Source organism: Cydia amplana, chromosome Z, assembly GCF_948474715.1.
Source record: "Cydia amplana chromosome Z, ilCydAmpl1.1, whole genome shotgun sequence".
NCBI classification, from domain to species: domain Eukaryota; kingdom Metazoa; phylum Arthropoda; class Insecta; order Lepidoptera; family Tortricidae; genus Cydia; species Cydia amplana.
The window spans coordinates 13,837,947-13,861,823 of NC_086096.1; the positions used below are offsets into that span (position 1 = coordinate 13,837,947).

Sequence of the window (23,877 nt, forward strand, 5' to 3'; positions counted from 1 at the left end):
TAACAACATTGCTCTTCTGAGAATTTGTACCTACCATACTTCTAGTTCACAAATACGAAGAAAACAGCTAAGAAACAGATGTATGTAAGCCTTCATATAGTAAAAGTAAATGAGAATATGAATATGAGAAATTATGTAAGTGCCATTGTTTTCCTACTAGCGCTATCTTTGGTAACATTTAAATTATTATAAACAATATCAATTCTTAGCGATTTTTACTAGTCTAACAATAATATGAATATAATTTATGTTTCGGAGCGGCCGAGTTTAAGTACAGCCGGGTCGGCGGTACACCCGCATCTCGCTCGAGGCAACGGCGATCCACTCGTTCCGCGAGGAGTCGAACCACGTGAGGCCCAGCGTGTACTTGCCGTTGATGTTGACGTGCTGGCAGTGCGAGAACCACCAGCCGCCCTCGTAGTTGCCGGCGCAGTGCGTGTTCGAGATGTCGCGGTCGCGGTCTATGGCCGAGAACTCCATGTGGTTCTGGTACTCGAACGCGTCGCTCGCGTTGCCCTTGAACCCGCTAACTTCCAACACGTAACCCGTGTCGGCGCTTCCCACCGAGAAATGCTCGTACTGGGCATACCAGACCCCTCCGTAGATATCGGTCATGTCGATCCTCATAGAGGAGCAATTATCGGCCGTGAGCAGGTGCATGGATTGAAGTCCGAGCCAATATTCCGAAGTCGGGTCCCCGAAACCGTGGGCGTACTCTGTGAATTTTCTGTTAAATTCAATCGAGCCGTTGTATCGTCGCTGCAGCAGAGTGCTCCCGTTAACGCACCATGTGTCCAGAGGCGAGCTGCCCGGGCGGATGAGATAGGTGCCGGCCGGGCCGGATATACTCGAACAGTCCTTTGGCAGTTGGCTTACTAAGTCTTCATATTCTCGTTGTACGGGCTGTAGCTCTTTGACCTCTCCCATCAGTTCAGGCAGAGGAATGGTATCGGTGATATTCATGTCATGGCTGGCCTCACTCTGCAACAACACGTTATTGATATTTAAAAGGTAGGTAAACAAGCTCTCTGTCATGAGTGAGATAGTGATGCTACTTTCGAATTCTGGAAAACTATGACTGAATTAAATATGAACCGTTGGTCTATATCTGCCATTTTGACTTTATGTACCTATTTATAAGAAAGGGGTAAAACATAATTGAACTAATTCGGGCTCGTAAAGTTTTATGAATAAGGGAGATAGATAGGCATTTTAAACTTACTTGAATTATTATAATCGTAAAATAAAGTGGAAAGTATAGTTACTAACCTTAAGAATGTGATCGTTTAGTCTATAGTAATGTTCCTTGGATCTGGTGGTGAGGTCAGCGACGGAGTCGTTGATGCGCTTGATCAGCACGCGGTCCAGCTCGGCGCGGTCCACGGCATTGCTCACGCTCACGGCGATCGCCTTCACCGACTGTCGCAGGTTCTCCTGGTCTTCTTTAAGATACGAACACTGAGCGGTAAGCTGTGCAACGGAAAACATATTAAATTCGACCAAGTCCACCAAGATACAAGAAATAAGTGAGACGACTATTATGATGATCTTACCTGTGCAAAACTAATGTCCAGTTTCGAAATCTCCTTCCTGAATTCCGGAATAGTTTTATCAGCCTTATTCTCGAAGCTTTCAACATCTTCACGCAATTCTAACATCGATGCGTGTACTTTGTCGAAATCGGATACGCTTTGAGTGATGTTATTCAATTCATCCCTAAGGTGTTTAGTGTCCAGTTCGAGGAATTCGACTTTTGCAGAGAGAAGGTACCAGTTGGGCTCCTCGAAGCGGTCGAGGCGGCGCTGCACGTCGAGCAGCTGTGTCTGCAGGCTCTGCTGGAACTCGTCGAGCTGGTCCTGGGTGCGCGCCAGGCGAGAGATCTGCGCGTGGACCATCTTGTTGTGCCGGTACTTGTGGCTGTGGGCCGGCTTCGGCTCGCCTTCCTTCACTTCGTGGATATCGTACACATCGTTGTAATTGGCAGTGCTCAGTTCCTCCATCTGCTTACTTTTAATCTGGGAACAAACATCATCTTTTAAAAACCATTTTTTTTATAGTTGTTATACAACTTGGTAATGCTTTAAATAACTTGTAAGTGTAACATTTAAAATATTGTAAGTAAATGACTATAACTATCATTATATTATAGGTACTCAAATACCCATATTTTTACATTCAATCAAAGTTAAGTAGTTCCTACAAACAAAGTCCTACATAAACAAAATTTAAAAAAAGATCATCGTCTCGGCACGGCAATCCTTTCAATTCAACCGCCTGCTCCCTCGTAGTTCGAGTAGGTACGCTTTGCACAAAGCGCCGTACACTACAAAAGTTTGCACAGGATGCCGAGCCGCCGTCCTGCGAGCACTCTTCGGGGCGACGCTGTTTAAGGTTGAATAATGCACACTCAGCCAGCCGAGCCGGTGACGGCATCCCCGCCCCGAGATAGAACGGCCTCATAATTATACATACTCGCGTAACGCACGATGTTTAGGAGGTAACAATATAGGAGGAGAGGTAACAATATACTACCCACCTAAACTGTACGAAAGCCATTTTCATTTTCAGGTTTGTTTTGCTAAAATAACTAATTGGTGAGAAGTATCAAATTAGTATAGTTTAAGTATATAAGTTACATAGGTACCTGTATAAAATACAGAACTTAAGTACCTACTTGGCTACGTTCTATATCGTACGGTTTACACACTAATCCTTACAGGTACTCCTTTATCCAGAAACACAATAAAATGGAAACTGATGAGGTAGGTAGTTAACCCTCTTGTGTAGGTACAAACACTATTCTTTGTTAGGCCGTCGCCGTACTGTGTGCTACTATTATTATTTGTATTGTATCTCCTCCTATTATTATATTATAAATTGGTTACCCGACACTACTCGCCGTCTTGATTTTCAGGCCAATTCGAACGTGCACCTGACATCAAACCGACATTTGAATCATATTGCAAGTATACAGGTATACAGACAGGTCAGGCGGTCTAGCATGAGTTGCGTTCTCGTGCGCGAGAGCTGTGCGGGTCTAGCATGAGTCGCGCGCGAGAACGCAACTCATGCTAGACCCGCTGAGCGAAGTGAACGCGCGAATGATGGCGAAGGGCGCCTGTACACGGTGCCGCCGCCGCGCCGCCGCTGCACTTTCGCGCTATGTACTTACACGAGACGCGTAAAGCCTGCCACCGCGCCGCCGCTGCACCTTCGCGCTATGTAAGTACACGAGAAGCGTAAAACCCGCCGCGGCGGCGGTGCGGTGTCGGCGCGGAGGTGGTACAGTGTACACGAGCCCGTGCGGCGGCGGTGCGGTAACGGCGCGGAGGCGGCACCGTGTACACGCGCCCTAACTGATGGTATTCAAATACCTATGTATTGGTTTGATTTGATGTCAGGTGCACGTTCGAATTAGCCTATTCGTCTCACGTGTATACCTACTGTTCAAGAATCATAAAAAGTAATAGGTATATAAAAATAAAATTAAACAGATGAAATAAAGGATTTCCGCAAATGAAAAAAAAAGGTATTTAGAAAAGTTTTCCGATATGAAAATGGAAACGTAGAACGTTATCTAAGCCATGTGGTAACACTGCGACACCGCGAACAACAAAGCAAGAAGGGAATATGCATGCCACAGGCAGGGGTGACGGCAAGTTGTCATCAAGGAAATGACTATGCATCCCGTCCATGGCTCCACTTTTCATTTCCGCGGACTAATTTCAGCTTTGTATGTTTCGCATGAATGATTTCCATGCTGCGCATATACATGAATACTTAGGTAGGGTAGGTTCTGCGAGTGTTAGGTAAATAGATGCGTTCACGATATTTTTTTAATAAAAACAAAACCATACGTCGATTGAATGTGAGTATCGGTATATTGCCATATAATAGAGTGTAATTTTGTCTAAAAGTCTACTAGAAATCGAGTTTCGTTCGAGTCATCTCGGTTATGGGTATATTTATTTGGTATCAATGCATTCAGTATGATGTCTACAAATACTTATATTAGATGACAAGCGCGAAAATGGTGGAGGTAGTAATTTGGTAGTAACTGTAACCAAAGGCAATATAACCACTACGTTTTATAGGTACCTACCTACAACTGTAGCCTTAACACGGCAGCCTTAGCAGTGTCAAACTGACAAGGTATGCGTGTATGAGCAAGATGCATAGAAAGTAAATTACGCACACGCTCGCGTATATAACAGTGTCAAACTGGTGGTAGTAGTGCTGGCCTGTGACAAATTAAGCTAGTCCGAATTCATCGTTGGTGTCCCAACAGGGGGCCGATTTTTGAATTTCGATCGCTCGATTTCGTCACTCGAAAATCGGTGGAAAACGGCGAAATGATAATTTTTGAAATAAGAGTGATAGAAATTTGGAATCGAGTGGTATGACCACTCGTTTTCAATTGTATTACTTAGTAGAATTTATATGCCTAGTAGTGGAGGTATTACTGAGCGAAATACACGAAATCGAGCGTTCGAATTTCAAAAATCGGCCCCCAGTAGTCTATTATTATTGAATGACTATTTCAGATATTTTGTAAAAAAAAGGTATGTATATATATCAGGTTTTTTGTGTAGGTAAATATTCATAATGAATTAATAAGTAGGTAACTAATAATTATCAAATTTAAATAATACCTACTGCTTACTGCTAATTGTATTAGTTCTCTTGATAAATGAAAAAGTAAGTAGGTAAATAGTTTTTGTTCCGTATTGACGGCGCCATTATAATATCAAATGAGTGGTTCGTTACCAGCTGACCACCTGCCCTAAATCGCCGGCGCGGCAATTAGGACCGGCGAGAACGGGTTTCACCCAAGATGCATGAGGCTGGGCTGGAGCAATTCCCGTGCGTCTCCATTGCACGCCGCGCCGCGCCGGCAGCTCGCGCGCCGTCCGGCGTTCTGTCAGTACGATACAGTGCATGTTGCAACAACAACGTTTGAGGACCGATTAATGAGTAAGTAGTATTTAAGGGTATTCATGGCACAGTCGAAAACATCTTGGGAGTCATTTATAATATCGATCAATATTTTTTTGACAGCTAGAAAACGTTTTAAGATTTATTTGTTCCAATTGGCACAGACGACATAGAATAAAATGTAGAATACCTCTCATATTTCTCAATTAATTAGATTACATGTACTGCGCTTGTGCATATGAGTAAATAAGTTTCCATTTGATTGAAACTTTCATTTATTACCAAAGCTACGTAGCCGTATGGCAAATGAATGGGCAGTAGGTACATCACACAAAGGGATACCTGGAAACTATTTACGTGTTCCACAAACAGTATTTCTGGTGAAGTGAAGTCTTCCGCCAAACTATTATTCTATTTTCCAACAATATGGCGATGGAAACTATATATCTCACTGCTTACTTCATACAGATACTGTATGGACATGAACATTCTAAGTAAAAAGTGCTTTAATATGGTGTAAACAGCAAGCTAATTTCAATCTTATACCGCCGAATATTAAAACTATATTGGTTGGTACGCTCTGTACCTACGTAATTTAAACCTTTTTATTTTTGTTTTGAAGACACGATGAGCGTATGACTCGCGCCAGGTGTTCAGCGACTGCACATTCCACTAGCGCGAATGAACAACGCACTTATAATACATATATGTAAAGTCGTGTTCCCTATTTACTTACACAATTATACATACACATTGTATCTATTTTTCTGTCACATTTTCACGGCAAATTACTAAACTAATGTTGAGATATAGCATTGGTAGAAAGCCCTGGTGATGGTCAATGCTTACCTTATTTTTTAAAATACCAAAGAGGAAGTGACTAATACGAGTACAAATCAAATCCCAGGTACACGAAGCTGCGGGCAGAACTACTAGTTTCTAATATAAGTGAGTACGCTTATACAGAGTGATACAAATTTGCTGTTCCTTAAAAAACATTAACAAGATTCGCCGAGAACTATATGTAGTTGATGACCGCGGTATGGCGGCAGCGGCACGAGGCTCGACCCGTTCCGCAGGCTGCATCGCTCGCTGCGTGCACGTTCTGCAAGTCCACTCTGGGTCTATGCTGCAAGTGCAGATGCAAGCTATTTTTATACTTTGTATCGAAGTACTTTTACTTAGTTACGCATATATAATTTTATAGTTAAACACTGTTTATTGTGAAGTGGTAAAACATATTTTAAAAGCGACAATTAACAATAAACTATTAAGTAAGTACGTATAGTGGTAAAGGAAAAGTACTTATGGAATTTACTTAATGAGGTACATCATATTCGAAATAACTAAATAAAAAATGTGTATACGTGTATCAAAAGTATTCTAAACGTTGATTAAGTTTGCAGTTACATATTACTTAAAAAATCACTAAATTGTGTAAATAGGTACCTACTTCTAATATCGTTATATTCGTGTTAAATACAAACGTATTTTCAAAATACATCAGTATTGTTTCAGTAAGAGTAAGTTTTGGTTAGGAATTTATTTGCGGTAAGTCGAGAGATGTCGTGGCAGTAAGACTGGGACTAAAGTTCACTTTGTTAAGCTAAACACATAACGCGCGAACTTTACGCTCTCCACCGTGTAATCTCGTCGAGGAGTACTCCAGAGACCGATTAGAACGATGTTTGGAATGACAAATTACCAGTCGTCAACAAAAATATGCTTTAACAAAATGTTTTAACAGAACTAAAGCAACAAAACCCTTATACCTATGCTCATTTGGGTCTTACACAGATTTATATAAGTTGACACTCGTATGAACAATAGTGATTTTATCAAACGGGTTTACAAAAAAAGTAGGAGTTGAATATATTTATATACTTATATTAGACTTTATTTGATAGCCCTTAACATTGGGCTTTTAAATAATCGTGAACCTTTTTGCTGTGACCTTATAAGAAACGAAATGATTAACAATCGGCGTTAAACCCATTTATAAAAATTGGTTCAATTTAGTTACTTACGTCACATGACGTACGTTCAGACTAATTTTAGACAAAAATGCAAAGTATTTACGAGGTTACCGTTTGAAGAATCGATATGTACCTAATGATTATATGATGTAGTACGATTAAGTGGCACTCGAAGGCCTCAAAAATAGGGTTTTTATATGGTAAGTACACAAATATGGCTGTATCAATTCATTGCTGTCAGATGACACCAGAATTTCGTAAACCTATCTTCTATACATCTGAGTTTTACACCAATTTTTTAACTAGCAGATACGTCTGCGAGCGATATTCAAAATTTTATATTAAAGGAAAAAATGGAAAAAGTTACGCTTCCGGCAGGACTTGAGCCCGCGTCCTCCACAATCCGTGTGTTGCTCTTAACCAATTGATTGCTTCCGTAGCTCAATTGGTTAAGAGAAACACACGGATTGTGGAGGATGCGGGTTCAAGTCCTGCCGGAAGCGTAACTTTTTCCATTTTTTTCCTTTAATATAAAATGTTGAGTTTTACACGTTTTTTCTTCTATCAGAATCGAAAGAGCTCATGTATAAGTAGAATTGCATTGTTAACTTTAAATAAAACGGCCCGTTCACTTAAGTATATCGACTACGACTTTACGACTTGTAAAGTACATAGTAATAAAAGGTGCTTGGTCAGCTAGTTGTCTCATAATCTTGAATTACAGTTTTATTATTAATGCTGCTTTACTTACTATATATATGTACTACTAATATAATCCTATGCGGGCTGCATTAATTAATTGTACACTGGCGTTCAAAAGTGCATGGACCTGTTTCAACTTACGGTCTACATCTATCCATGCACTTTTAAACGCCACTGTACATGTGAATGAAAACAGGACATGTAGCACGAGAAAAAATTGTTAACAAACGGTATATTTATTCAATATTTCCCGTGGTTTTAATACAAATAAACGTTTGTTTTTGGCATCATCTGCTTGCGTCTGAAGTAAGTATTTCAGCGGAGCAATATCAAAATAAAGTTTACTTATGCGATGGCTAAAAAAATTATGAGATAGCTTAACAAATGTCAATTCCCAAGATGCCAACATTCTTACAGATAGGTAATCAGATTTTTCTTACGACTCCAGCCGCAGACTCTTGCAGGCTCAGAGCAAGACACACACGGCCGGCTGGCAGTGTGTTCCCATCGCCTGGCATGCGCAGTCGAGTCGAGCGCTCAGGTGAAGCAGTAAATACATAATTAAACACTTGTATTTGGCCATGTGCCGAAGGGTAGGACAAGTGAAAATGACAACATCGTACAGCGTGAAAAAAAGACTTCATCACACTTGCACAGTAAGCGTGCTAAGACTTCACGCATGTGCAGCGGGAGATAAAGTCCAGTTTACTCCCACTGGAGTTATAGATTTTTTTAATGTCACTCATACGAACCAAGTACGTTCTAAGTAAAATACTTGTTAAAAATCAATTAACCTCTAAAATTACAAAATGTATTTAGGAATTATTACGCTTCAAATTTAGTTTTTTCTTTGCAAATCTGATTGTGTGTACCTCTGGGGGTACAACTATTGCAAACTCGAGTCTATAATCCACTCTAGCCTGCGGCTGTCGTGAATCTATAGACCTCGTTAGCAAAATTTTACTTACCCCCCACTTTGCACAAATGGGCCGATAGACCTAATTTACCGACAATGCAAGCTTCGCTTAATCCTCGCAGTGCCGTTCGGCGGTACGTTCACACGCTCCAATTTCGAGACTGAGTTAACCTGCACATGCTCATACTATTTATATACTAGTGTGTAATATATACTAAAAGAGGATAATATCATCGCGACTCTTTTACCACGCGCCGATAATTTTATCACCGTTTATGGTCTGCACTTTGATTTTGTTTTTTGGTTTTATTTAAGTGACTATAATAGTCATAGTCAGACTATGTTACTAGGACACTTTTTTATTGACCGAGTGAAGCAAAGGTCTCCGTTTCTAGTTGGGCATAAATGTCCGGATGTTCTCCTCTACAGCAAGCATTTCTCAACAATTTTTTTTGGAATTTTGTGTGCAATTTCAATAATTAAATTTAAATTATTATTAATCTTCTTGAAGAAGTCTTTTTCGGTTCAGATTTTGAAGATATTTAATAATGGCGGACTAAATTATTTAGAAGTACCTACTTAGGTATGGTTTTATTGTCATACCTACTTTATGGTTTTATTTTATCACCGTTTATGGTCTGCACTTTGATTTTGTTTTTTGGTTTTATTTAAGTGACTATAATAGTCATAGTCAGACTATGTTACTAGGACACTTTTTTATTGACCGAGTGAAGCAAAGGTCTCCGTTTCTAGTTGGGCATAAATGTCCGGATGTTCTCCTCTACAGCAAGCATTTCTCAACAATTTTTTTTGGAATTTTGTGTGCAATTTCAATAATTAAATTTAAATTATTATTAATCTTCTTGAAGAAGTCTTTTTCGGTTCAGATTTTGAAGATATTTAATAATGGCGGACTAAATTATTTAGAAGTACCTACTTAGGTATGGTTTTATTGTCATACCTACTTACTTCTAAATCGAGCTCTTACGCCACTTGGCAGGAACCTGCTTTTAATAGCAGTAATGGATGTTAGTAGTACCTACTTAGTAAGTGCTTGGGCCCATTGAGTGTATTTAGGGCCGAGCAGCCGCATATAAAAGTGAGTAATTGCATTGCGTCGAGTATTGATATAGGTAGACGGGCGCTGCCCGGTTCGCTGACCCTATTTTTCGTTTTGTATCGCTCTCGCGACGCTTCAATAGCCATCTGTGAAAGGAGCTGTCCACCTGTGCGAAATCAAGGTTATTTAATTTATAGCTGATAATGTATTTCTTTGTTTTTGCTGAGTAAGCAAACGGTTTCGGAATTTTTAACAATCCGTAACAATCAATTTTTAAGTTAGCCGCCATGTATGTACATACCTACCTAAATACTTATACAATTTGTGTAAGTATATTGAATACACGAATCACCTCTAGACATTGGTTGATAAGATAAGATCTTAATCCGATTATGAAACCGGTCACAGAGCATGCCGCAGTAATTGCGTTTAGCAGCGCGATGTATGTATTACTCGGAGACAGTACAGTACGCTCGCATCAGTCGCATCACTTCATCAAACCAGGGATGTTGCGGATGCAGATTTTTTGACATCCGCGGATGCGGATGCGGATGCGGATGCGGATGCGGATTTTTAAGGGCTCACATCCGCGGATGCGGATGCGGATGCGGATGTCAAGATTAGGTACTTAGAAAACGTCAAATATTACATTTTTAGTATTTTTTTATTAAAAAAACCAAACGTTTAGTATTTGAGCAAGAATATAGGTGCGTTATATTTAATAAACAGTAACTTCGCCGACTTTTCTGGATCTTGACGATTTCGTTATAGGTAATGACGAAATTACCTAGCACTTACGCCGCCGCTAAGACGTTCCTGTACCGACTTGTTCGACATCCGCATCCGCATAAGCTCCGCATCGATTTTATGCGGATGCGGATGCGGATGCGGATGTTGAAAATAACGCGGATGTTCCGCGGTTGCGGATGCGGATGCGGATGTTCGCAACATCCCTGCATCAAACAATTGGCCGGGCCTGCCCAGCCCCAGAGTCCGCTTCGCAGTGCGTGCGACCTTACGAACTTACGAACTTGGCGATATTCAAACTCTGAACAAGTTATAATAGGTACTCAATTACGAACGCAACGGTCGCCAACGGTTACGATCACGGACCGTGAAGAGGGATAACACCTGTTATTAAAACTCCTCGACAAGCAATAATAGACTTTATACACATGATACAGTAAAATTAAATTCGTAGCATAATGATTGCTATAGGTTATCAAACAAACTCGAACTCATAATGTATGGCATATTTTAATAAGACAGTAAGTAAATAGGAACTAGGCGGGGTGACTTTGAGCTCGTTCAATCAGAAAGCGAATAACAATTCACTCTCGTTTAAGGTAATAAGAGCAGGTTTTACAAGTTCATTACTGCAGTTCCTATAGGAACTCCCTATACGTAAGAGTATATTGCCAAGATAAGTGTGAGGAAATAATTCAAATAGTGTCCTAAACCTAAATATGTATCTTTCAATGTAGTTCAAATAATTTCAACATTTTAAAAATAAAATAAGAGTTAGTACGTACCTAAATAGTAACTATTCTCATTAAGTAATTTATAAATTTTATAATAAATATTTACCCCTAATTCAACATGAGATGAGATATATATTAGCATTTAGTAGGAATGATTAACAATTTTACCACGGAACCTGAAAACTACCTAGAATGTTTAATTGGACAGTTAGAAACCAAAACGGCATATCCTAATTCTTTACAACTTTTAATTGTTATGCCTGTCTACACCCACGCATAAATTCACCACTTCCCTTGTGCCAGGAAACAAATTTGCTTTAGCGCACAGTCAATTTCAGAAAAACTGAATCCTGTACGAGTAGGTATATGTATGTGGAGGGTAGAAATAAACTCCCATCGAGCCCGCGCGAGGATATCGCTCGATTATACATTTTCGTTATTCCATAACGTTTCATATTTTCGACAAACTACACCAGAGCCCATCCAATTTACCTATCCTATTGAAAGCAGTAGACTTGGCGATATACATAAACATAGGCAATACAATATTTATTCTCGTATATGAGTATCGTCGTTGATCTATCTACAATCATACCTACGCTACTGGCGGCTGTTGCAATCTTTCGTTGATTTTGATATCTTGAGACTACAAGTAGGTAAGGGCGTAAGAACCTACCGTCCAACAATAAATTAAAATAGGTAATTAGTGTAATTACGGATTTTAATCTAACTAAATAAAAACACGAGAATAAGAAAATATGTATTATACTAGACAAAACCACTTAGTATTGAGCTGGTACCTATCTACTTAGTAAAAAATCAAATTCATGCCGCAATTTACGCTTCATAAGATGCGATTCCCTATTGGAAGCTGACGAGGGTTCAACGGGTCCTCTACGGACGAACTGAAGCTCATCTTTAGAGAACACATTTAAAAAAGGGTCAGAGCATTAGGCTTTCGCAGTTATGATAAATGGTTTTATAAATGATGTTGGCAAAGTAACATAGGTAAATATAATTTCGATAGGCACATGCACAGGCATTGGTAACTCTTAACAAGACGTCATAGTAATTTTAAATAGTCAGTCAAAAACTATGCAAACAATTTTATTAGGGTTACAATAAACTAAATTGCTGGTTGAAGTTTATCGTTATAACTAGGGCCCGAAATTTTAGGTGCGGCTTTTGACAAGTCTGGGCCGATACAGACAGACGGACTGCAACCCGATTGCCATTTGTATGGGAACTGCACGCCGACTGCACGCCAAACGCAACGTCGCACAAATGCACAATGCTTTAATATTTACATATTCATAAATTCGTATTATCCTTTGCCATCAATTAACTTTTGCCCATTGTCGTGCAGTGTGGTTTCGACACTACAACAGACGGACAAAGGCTTTGTATAAGTACAACGGTGTTTTTTCCGATAAGTACTTAAAAGCTTACTTTAAAACCAAAGAAGTCATGCACAGTATGCAGTATGTATGATATACATACTCGTATAAGTACAATATATTCGTCAGGTTTAAGATAAAAGAAACAAAGATATATTTTTGATATGTTGTTACTCGACTGGTTTTAGTACTTACGCCATTTCTTGCAAAAATTGTAATTAATTTCCGTCCATGTCAGAAAATAAACAGAATAACTTATGATACACCAAGGCCAAAGCGCTCGGTCGCAGCTTCGAATGTCGGCCTTATATTGAATTGAATGCACAGCTATGCTATGCTATTGAATGCCAGGGCACGGCTAGGATTACTTGAATAGTTAGGAATGGAATGGTGACTCACCTCCTTGGACAGGGAGGCGATGAGCGCCCGGTGCTCGGCGCGGGCGTCGCGCGCCTGGCGCGCCTCGTACTGCAGGCGGCCCACCGCACCGTCCAGCTTGTCCACGCGCGCCTCCTGCGTGCGCGCCACCTGACCCAGGTCTGACGTCTCCACCAAAGCTTGCTTCAGCTATAACAAAAAAAAATCGATGTTTACCCCGCTGATCTTTGTTGCGATTCACATAAGTAGGCATTTTTGAATTTAAATAGACAAGCATGAACAAATAGAAAAACAAGTTGGAAAACTGCCTCAGTCGCATTTACAAATTGCGATGCAAATTCGTTGACGAGAACCAACATAATCTACCTAAATAAGTACGTTAAGTACAATTTCCAAACAACAACATCCTTCTTCTTAAATAGGTGGTTAAATAAAGTACTTAAATAAAATTTTAACTAACTAAGGTAGCTATACCTACCTAATAGGTAAGTAATTAATTACTTACAAAACAGCGAATTGTTATGAGCTATTTGTTTGGCAAACTATCCTGCTGGCGCGGTAAAGTTTCTCCTTTGAATATTGTGTTTAATTCAATTTCAACTAGACCTTCGAGAAACCACCCATTTATTCGCAATTTAATAGATTGCACATATATACACTAGGTACTATTAGGTAATACTACTACGACACCGTGAAATCGGCATCCACGTAGCCAGGCAGCGTACAGGTACAGGCACATGAGTGAGCATGCGTTATTCAAACGACATTCCACATTCTTTGGCAGATTCCGTGTAAATAAAATTGAATTTACACGACCACTAAATAGAAGTAGCAAGAGATGAAGAGACTGTATATGTCATACCTACATGTATTTTAGATTTTAAAAATGCGAAAAGAAGTGCACTATAATCTAATAATTTATGCCGCGAAACTAAGTGGCGAGTCTTGGTTGATCTTAACAAGGGTAAAGGAGATAGCATTATACATATATGATCTCAGTCGACAATTAGTTTTGCGGCAAGTATAGATTGATATCAAATTTGTAAATAGGTAGGTACCTACTCAACATTTGGGTTTAACAAAAATTACGTAGGTACTAGATAGGTAGCCGAGGCCACAGAGCTGTAGTAGTCGTATTGTAAATACTTACCCAATGCTTAGAAGTAACAGTGTGATCAGAGTCCAGAGGACCTACCTCGAACAACGAACGAAAACAAACATTTCGTTCGAGATTCGCGGTAGCTCAGGCCCCAGCATTCATTCACAGTCACTGTAGGCTAGAATCTAGCCGCTAGATCAACAACATAAGTTTGGAAGCAGAAGCGCGCCCACTGGAGTCTTGCTCGTTCTGTAACTGTGGTAGAGCTGAACACGTGCTAACCTCATTGCGCATGAGCATGACGTGCAGTTGTCGCAACAGTGCGGAGTTGTCGAGCTGAGCGCGCAGCTGCCCGCGCAACTCTTGCAGCGACGCGCGTGCCCACTAGAGAGTCTTGTTCGTTCTGTAACTTTGGTAGAGCTGAACACGTGCTAACCTCATTGCGCATGACGTGCAGTTGTCGCAACAGTGCGGAGTTGTCGAGCTGAGCGCGCAGCTCGCGCAGCTGCCCGCGCAGCTCTTGCAGCGACGCGCGCGCCCACTGGAGAGTCGTTTGCTCGTTCTGTAGCTGGCTACCCGGCGCGGAAGCCGATGACGTTTCCCTGTGAGAAGCAATTTGTTAACATCATAGTTGCCAAATATTAGTAAACAGTAAGTATCTAATACCGGTACGAGTGTCACTCCAAAGTACTTAAATTACAGGTTAAAGATTGTTAAAATTATTTTTTGGTAAAAAAATAGTGAGGTAATAGTTAGTTATGTAGTTACTCAAATTTATAACCAAAATTGGTTAAATATAGGATTAGTCTATCTGACGGTCTAGCATGAGTTGCGTTCTCGCACGCGACTCCATACTTGAAGTCGCGCCAGATGTATGGAGTCGCGCGCGAGAACGCAAAGCTCATGCTAGACCGCCTGGTGGTATATATAGCGCAGGGTAGTCACTTTAGTCGTAACTGAATTGAGAAAAGTATTCCAGCTTAGGCGTATAAGGGCGTCCTAAAAGTCCTAACGTATATTTTTACCTATGGCCACGGGCGCGGGCCGGTGCCGTAGGACACAGTAGTTCCGCAACATCGCACGCGCACCAGCGTGTCTCCTGCTTCTGACTTCCGCTTCCGTTACGCGCATTATTATTGTTTTAATTTACCATCATATACATATAAGTATATTTACACGACGAACTTAATTAATAATTAAATCACCATTACGGTAAGTAATTTTTATAGGAGTCGTTTGGAACCTTTGGTCAAACAGGTACGTAGGTACTTACTTATCAACACTGATAAGAAAGATATCTACAGGAATCCGAAACTCACTTGTAATATGAGTACAGTCAAGAAAAAAAAAACAATATATAAGTGAATAATAAAATGCCGACCCAAACATTGTTATCATTGTCCACACACATCGATTCATAGACAAGTTTATCAATATCCAAAATACTTCCGCTAAGCTAAACATTGAAGTACCTAAATAACTATTTCCGCTGTAAAATGTAAAAATTATCATTTGGTGTGTTAATACTATAGTTAAGTAGGTACTTACCTATTTCATAATCTATTTAAAAGCCGTTTATTTTCTGGGGTTTAATTAAAGACACATGAGATAGTTAAATTTGTTGTTAGGAACCACAAGTCCGATTTTAAAGATAAAATAAGTAAAAAGTTTTTTGTATTACAATATAATTTTTTACGGTAACTAAGTATGTACATAGAAATTGGGAAATGTGACTCCACGCCAAAAGCCCATCGTCATTTAATATTGCTCCATTAAAGTAGGTCCATATTATTCGATTCGAGTAAAAACAACATTCTAATTGTCTGACATTGGATTAAGTAAAATAAATACAAAAACCTGTTCGCTCTCGAACGTAATAAGGCGGGGGCAATCGCAGGTAGCCCAGCCTGGTTTATTGAAGCAATAATCCCAATTCAGGAGAGGGCGACTCCAATTTCAGTAGCATTATTGAAATTAAAAACTTGGGGACAAGTTTGGAATTACTTTTTACTAATGTGTTTAATTAGAAATGTTTTTTTAATACAATAAGGGTTATCGAATAAAATTTAAGAATGTTTAGTATAGAAACGTTCGTGTTCTCGTTTTCAAATAAGTTACAAACATCAAAGAGACTAAATATAACAGATGAGCTCTGTAATAAATTAATAATGAAACCATCGATGTAGCATTTAGGTATATAACATATTTAAGTTGCTGCTAGCTAAGTATTAAAATAACATCTACTTCACGTAGACCACGACGAATGCAATAAAGTTGTACGGGAAAACTTATGCCTGCATTAGAATGTTTTGTTTAGAACACGTAATTAATGAACAGATGTGGAGCGCAGCCGGCCGGAGGCGGCACGTTACCTTCGATTAATCTCTAAGCACACCCACACCCCAAAGAGCCGCGTGCCGGCCCAAATAGAACTTTTATCAGCAAATTGAGCCTTTTGAACATGTTTCGGGCCTTTTAAAACTTTTTTCGACGCCAGGTGCAAACCCGCCATGTGCCAAGCGGCCGTTAGAAAAATACACCATGTTAAACCTTATCCTCATTAACTCTCGTGGGCCACAATGATATTCCATTTTGTTCTTAAATAGAAACGTGTTTTAATAAATTCAATAGCAAAGCCTTGTTTTTTACGAACCCTCTTACAATGTTGCACATGGTCATCTTTTATCGGTAGCTATAATACCTACTTCATTTTTATAATTTATATTGTCTTATTATCATTTTTATGCAGGTGCCGCTTAAATTTTCCTCGTAGATACATAATAGACAACACTATAGTATGCAACGATGTATTAGCGTGCCAGCACACGTACGAAGTTTGGGCCCAATATGATTCGAAAAAGTGACCGAAGGCTGCCCCCATGAGCCCCTATTTTCATTATTTCTGAGCTGACCATAACGATTAATCCCTTTAGATTAATTTTCATAAAACTTTACACTCTTTACAGCATAGTTTTTATGCTGTATTGAATTCTTTATTTGAAAACACTCAAAAGCGAATCTTACCAACAATAAAATCTAGGTACCGTAAAACGGGGTGAGTAGGTTTCGCGGGGAGAGGTGGGTTATGAATGGGGAGAGAAGGTTTGAGAGGGGGGTGAGAAGGGATTTTAAGCCTACTGCTACAAAAATAATGTATTCCAATTTAAAATGGAGCTATAGTAATACGCATAATAAAAAAAAACGATCCAACCATCTTCCAAAATCACCTTTGTATGAAAACCCCTCTCACCCCAAATACGAGGCACTACGGGGTGAGGTGGGTTTTCCTCTTTATGGTCAAAGTTATGAAATGGTACTACCCAAAATAAAATAAAAAGTAAAATACAAACGTCCGGAACACTTATTATATACACCATTCAGTTTTCATATGTAAAAATAAAATGTTATCGAGGTTTGAATTTCAGTTTTGACCCTACTCACCCCATTTTACGGTAGGTATATATCGATTTTTCACCCTCGTTAGCCTCCGGTTTGAAAATTAAATCGAATCATTACTTTATAATTTAATACCCACCGGGCTACCGCGAAAACTTAGGCAAACTAATTATTTTTAAAATGTATCATCGCCCACACTGTTAAAGACAGGACCTTATGCCTTTTGTAATAAGGTCCACCGATGTAGAGTTAGGAGTGTTGCTGTTTGTAACCTAGTTTGTTCCAACTGTCGTTTTCATACGCCCCTATATTGTAAATTTCATCGATCGATTTCGATTTCGAACCGTTTTTACGAAATTACAAAATAAAATAAGCAAATGTATCTGAAAAAATATAATAAGTAGATTATTTTCCACTATTTTAGATAAGTATAAACATGTTGGATGGTTTTGTTTTCCGTAATTATGCGTTATGGTATGCGATACACACGCGCTATATTTCGCTGGCTAATACCGGATGTGGGCTCGAGACCATCACTTCCGGACGGGGTATAAATAAACATCACGTTATGGCCAGATGTTTGCCCCTATTGGAGCCATTAACGACAACTTCCAGTTGGTTCAGCGCCGCTGTTGCGCTCCCCACTCGGAGTCTGAACACTCGGAACCATGCTGTACTTTACTGCCACGACCATACGAGGACACCGGCGTAGCTATAATAATTATTTTTCATGTCTAAATCAGGGATGTTGCGGATGCAGATTTTTTGACATCCGCGGATGCGGATATTTAAAGGCTCACATCCGCGGATGCGGATGCGGATGTCAAGATTAGGTACTGAGAAAACGTCAAATATTAAATTTTTAGTATTTTTGTATTAAAAAAAAACGAACCGTTTAGTATTTGAGCAAGAATATAGGCCAAGTTACTGTTTATATTTAATAAACAGTAACTTGGCCGACTTTACTTGATCTAGACGATTTCATTATAGGTAATGACGAAATTACCTAGCACTTACGCCGCCGCTAAGACGTTTCTGTACCGACTTGTTCGACATCCGCATCCGCATATGCTCCACATCGATTTTATGCGGATGCGGATGCAGATACGGATGTTAAAAATAATGCGGAAGTTCCGCGGTTGCGGATGCGGATGTTCGCAACATCCCTGGTCTAAATATTATCTATGTTCACAAACTACTTAAGTTTAAAAAGTTAGTTATCGCTCGGTGCATTGTTTCTCCAAAATTACAAATAGGCGTACACTTTGTTAAGTATCATCAAGTGTCAATTAGAAGAGTAATGTGATGAAACTGGATTTACATCAGGAAACGGTATTCTCGCAAACAGTAGCCGGGTTCAGGGCTCATTATTTTAGCATCGACCCACTGGGTGTTACGGTAATACAAATAATTGCTATAAAGTCGGACCGCAATTATCTTGACCATCTGTTTGATATTATAAATATTAATAATTGCAATAAGTCAAAAGCTTCTGTATAAACTAAAGCACACACTCAAACCTAGATAACTTACACTAGTTACACTACCTACCTACTTACGAGTAACAGATAGTAATATTTTTTGTCACGATATTTTATGCAATAAAAATCTAGATTATGAGAAATTGTGCATTAAAAAAAGAAATGTCCATGACACGATCTACTCGTATTGCAATTCATTACGTATACCTACCTACTAAAGTTTCTATACAGCCTCAGTATTTTGTACCTTTGTAACAAGTAGGTAGGTAAGTATAGGTGACCTAAGTGGCATCAGCGCGCGCGCGGATCTGATGCCCCGGTTCGTGCCCCTTCAGCGCTCTCGAACGCCACTCGACGACTTTATATCACGCTCGCGTGCCCTCACGGCTCACTCGAAGCGAAACGTTCAACGCGAGCCCGATTTCATTTATCTATTCGCTGAAACTATGTATGTTGGCAAGCTTTTTGAAGCTTTTCGACGAATAGTTATTTAGAGATGTTACCAAACTTTGAAATTGAAAACATAAAATGTCATTCAATAGAAATTGCTAACTATGTAAACAAACCGCCATACTAAAATTGACACTGAATGTCAAATTACTAGTAAGTTTTGTTTACATAGTTCGCAAGTTCTATTGAATGACACTTTAGGTACTTATTTTATATACAGGGTTCACACATATACAGGACACTTAATCTGCCCAGATTAAGTGTCCTAGTTTTGTACTGCCATTTTACTTAAATATAGCGGAACTTTTTTTAATTATATTATTTTTTATTAATCAAGTATTTATGCGTCTTTTTGATTTCTTTTATGTACTTAGTTAAACCGTGATCAGACGCCTACCGGCATAATCAATTTAAAAATGTATTTTTTTATCACACTTTAACAAATTATTGTACATGTAATAGACTAATACCGCCGGATCGGCCAAAACCATAAAACGAAGGTGCGATTAAACCCTGATTAACAAAGATGTGAGACTTCGATTTCTTAACCTTTAAGTCTACAAAACAAGAAAATTATGGAGGTTTACTTTGACACCGTGAGTAAAGAAAAAACACTGTTACTCATAAATTAAAGAATAATGCACGAAAGTCGATGTTAGCGGAATTACGAGCGTAGCCCCACTCGGCCACAGAAAACGGAATTTACAGAGCGACAACTACAAACAACTGCGAGTCCACTAACATTTACGCGCGGCTCTGTTGACTCGCTCGTGATTACGTAGTCGAGTTTTGTGAAAATAGGACCGAAAATTTAAGACCTAGTTATGTACCGTTGCACACAATATTTTTTCTATAACAACAACAAACACCTAAATTGATAAAGTTGCATTTTATCCACAAGAAGGGCGATGTAAGTTAAATTGATGCTAATTTTGAGTATTGACTTGACTTGTAGTATTGACTTTTAAGCTGTGATTTTTTATGTGTTTTACAGTCAGTATTAAATTTACCTCGCGTTAAATTTTTTGGTTTATTTATTTTAATTCTTTTTAGTGTACCGCACAAACTTTGTTCGCGGTACACTTATGGGATCACATCGGGCTTGTTTTAAATCAGATTTTGGAAAAGATACGAGGAAAGTGTTCTTTATCAGCTAAAATATATGAAGGTGTTGCTCGGTTATGTATTGCTCTGTGTTCCGGCATCACCGTAGCGCGCCGTAGCCGCTACGCAATATTGGGTAATCGAGTTACAAGTGTTACAACAAGGACGACGGCAATAAAGAATGCTTTACATAATATTCTAAGCTCGTCTCTTTGACTTAAATATATGCACACTCAAGCCTAATTGCAAGGGTTTTTGTTTACAATATGGTGGCCAAAAGGTGATGAAAATAAAAATATATAACTACATAACAAGTAATATGTGTAGATACCTGGTAGATACCTGGGGGCCGATTTTTGAAATTCGACCGCTGGATTTCGTGTATTTCGTTCAGTAATATCTCCACTACTAGGCATGTAAATTCTACTAATAGATGTGAAACGAGTGGTCAATACCACTAGGTTCCCAATTTCTATAGCTCGTATTTCAAAAATCAGCATTTCGCTGTTTTCAACCGATTTTCGAGTGACCAAATCGAGCGATCGAAGTTCAAAAAACCGGCCAAGTGAGAGTCGGACTCGCGCACAGAGGGTTCCGCACCATCAACAAAAAATAGAGCAAAACAAGCAAAAAAAAACGGTCACCCATCCAAGTACTGACGCCGCCCGACGTTGCTTAACTTCGGTCAAAAATCACGTTTGTTGTATGGCAGCCCCACTTAAATCTTTATTTTATTCTGTTTTTAGTATTTGTTGTTATAGCGGCAACAGAAATACATCATCTGTGAAATTTCAACTGTCTAGCTATCACGGTTCGTCAGATACAGCCTGGTGACAGACGGACGGACGGACGGACAGCGGAGTTTTAGTAATAGGGTCCCGTTTTTACCCTTTGGTCCGTACCGAAAGGGTAAAAACGTCCCCAGTTTTAACCACACCAGCTGGTGTACGTGGTTCAAATTTGGAGTTTTTCACGTGCCTTTTCAAAATGAATTTTAAAAAAGAACGACCAATTTTAGCTAACGGCTTTTTACCGAACGAACCGCAAAGTTGTGTTTATCTTGGTCTAGCAAGTAAATAATAGCTTGAAGCAAAATCTTCAATCTGAAGGGAATTTGCAACAAGGAGATACCTCAGGCAAAACAAACTGAACTCGTAAGGCAAATATATGTTTTAAAGAAATTAACAGGGCGACTAATCTAAGAAATTTAGCCCTTACGTAATTATATCTCTATCTTACGTAATTAAATATGTCTGTTGTGTGTAGTTGAACTTGTTGATATGTCTTGAGCACCTACGGTAAGCGGTGTCTGGGATTTATAATATCTGAGGTGCCTTTTTGCAATAAAAGTTACGAAGCCTACTTATCGTTGTTTATTGGAACCCCACGGGCCTTGGTCGTAGATACCGAAGTCGGAACAAGATCTGGCAATATTTGATAAAGGCACATTTTTAATACATACGAGTAGGCTACACTGAAAGTTCATAGGAAACTAATAGGTAGGTACTTAGATATCGTACTTAAGTATAGCAAATAGAGGCATACCTACAATTTAAGAGTTTATAAAATTCGCAGAGCTTTTATTCACATATTATAAGTACCTAATCATTAATTCGCAGTGCTGAAGCTGGGTTAGTAATAATATTCTTTCCGAAAGTATAAGTATAAAAACACTATAAAACACAAGAGTAGTACGTATATAACTCAGCATTCTCAGTTATATATATATAGTGTGCGCTAAAGCGTTAAAGTTTTATGAATCAAGGCTGGCTTTATAAAACTATTTTTCGTTGTGAATATTCGAATCGTATAAATATTATCGGTATCGGCCCCGGGCACTCTTGTCTGTCTCCGGCTAAGCTCAAAACGTGGATAATATAGATACCTACTGCCGAACAGATCAGGGTGTCTAGCCAAGGTGACAATCGCTTGCGCTACGACAACGAAGCGCAGAGGGCTTACCGCGAAACACGTTCGACGTGTTGCCTCTCTGTCGCACTTGTAAGTTCGTACGTAAGTGTGACAGGGAGGCAACACGTCGAACGTGGTTCGCGGTAGGCCCTCAGTTGCGTCTTGTTCGCTACGGAGCGTGAAGGATTGGTAGGGTAGGGTTTTCGTTATCGTACTAATGCAACAATCTAACGCCCGTTTTCATAAACGCGCTACAAGTTTCACTTGGTTAATTTATATTTGATCCCTTTCTTACAAACCCATATAAATACATAGGTAAGTAAAAAAAATGACAGATTAAGACAAACGATGATTATTGAGGTTTGTATTGAGGCTGTACATTATCCCATAATAAATAGGAAAAGGCGCACAAAGCGGACTTGTGTAAACTAACTTTGCATATTGCACATGAGTAGTGCTTAAATCTAATTTCTTACCTCTCCCAAAAAATTCAATAAGTAGGTAATGAGAAATCATATTTTAAGCTGTAAAGTGTTATGTCATATTTTAATTATTATTTACTTTATTACGCACCTTATGTAATTAAACATAATTACACTAGTTAATAAGTTACGATTTGCTTCATTTCATCAAAATATTTTGCAATTTTTTCTTCTTCCACGTTGTTAGTAAAATGCCTAAAGTTAAATTTACAGTCAACCTCAAAAGTTGCTCTACATTTCAGTACTTGGTCGCAGTAAAGCATAAAATGGTACACAGACTTAATAGGTAGGTATGCCAATAAAAAAGAATATGGTGCTGTTGTTCAGCTACTTTAGAGGTTGACCATATATTATGTACTTACGTTTACAATAAAATAAGTAAAATTTAAAAAAAAAAACTCACTTTAACTCTTCGATTTCACGCTTGAGTCGCGTAACGTCTGTTAGGTGCAAAGTTTTCAAAATCTCGATCTGCTCCGCCATCGCCTTCATTTCATTCTTCATGTCAAATTCAGCTGCATCCACGGCAATCATACAACATAAAGTCAAAGCCGCACACATCGTTAAGCACTTCATTTTCACCATCGTAAGTGGTTGCTCTCGTAGCGCGACGGGACTGAACGAGCGAGCGACGCGGCCGGCGGTTGGCGCGAGAGTGGCCCGCGGGTCGCCGCATCCCCTTAAATAAACCTTGCACCCTGCGTGGAGCAGATGTGTTCAACAGTTGTTTTGTATCCCATAAGTCTACCTAATGTTTTTTACGTTATTAAACAACATGCACTCTGTGCTATTTAATGACACTTGGGGAAATAAAAACGTTTTCTCTTCCGTCTTTGCTCTGGATTATGTAGATTCGACGTTGTCAAATCCCTATAAACGCAAGTGCTTTGCGTAAAATTATCACTAAGTAATATGTAGTATAAAACAAAGTCGCTTCCCGCTGTCTGTCTGTCTGTATGTATGCTTAGATCTTTAAAACTACGCAAAGGATATTGATGCGGTTTAATAGGTAGAGTGATTCAAGAGAGATTACGTATAATTTGTTAACCCGTGCGAAGCGGGGGCGGGTCGCTAGTTGATAATTGATAATAATACATAATCAATAAGTA

The 23,877-nt window shown here is 39.2% G+C and overlaps 1 protein-coding gene across 1 annotated transcript; it reads right to left on the reverse strand.

The window, feature by feature from the left end:
• Positions 1 to 130: 130 nt before the first annotated feature.
• On the reverse strand, positions 131 to 23,452 carry LOC134660981 (protein scabrous). The gene is made up of 6 exons (XM_063516869.1): positions 23,172 to 23,452; positions 14,381 to 14,546; positions 12,867 to 13,034; positions 1,554 to 2,015; positions 1,270 to 1,470; positions 131 to 981 (listed from the first exon to the last, which is right to left on the reverse strand). Exons 1-6 carry the CDS (start codon positions 23,351 to 23,353, stop codon positions 268 to 270), a joined length of 1,893 nt encoding a protein of 630 aa, XP_063372939.1. The 5' UTR covers positions 23,354 to 23,452; the 3' UTR covers positions 131 to 267.
• Between the last annotated feature and the right edge of the window lie 425 nt (positions 23,453 to 23,877).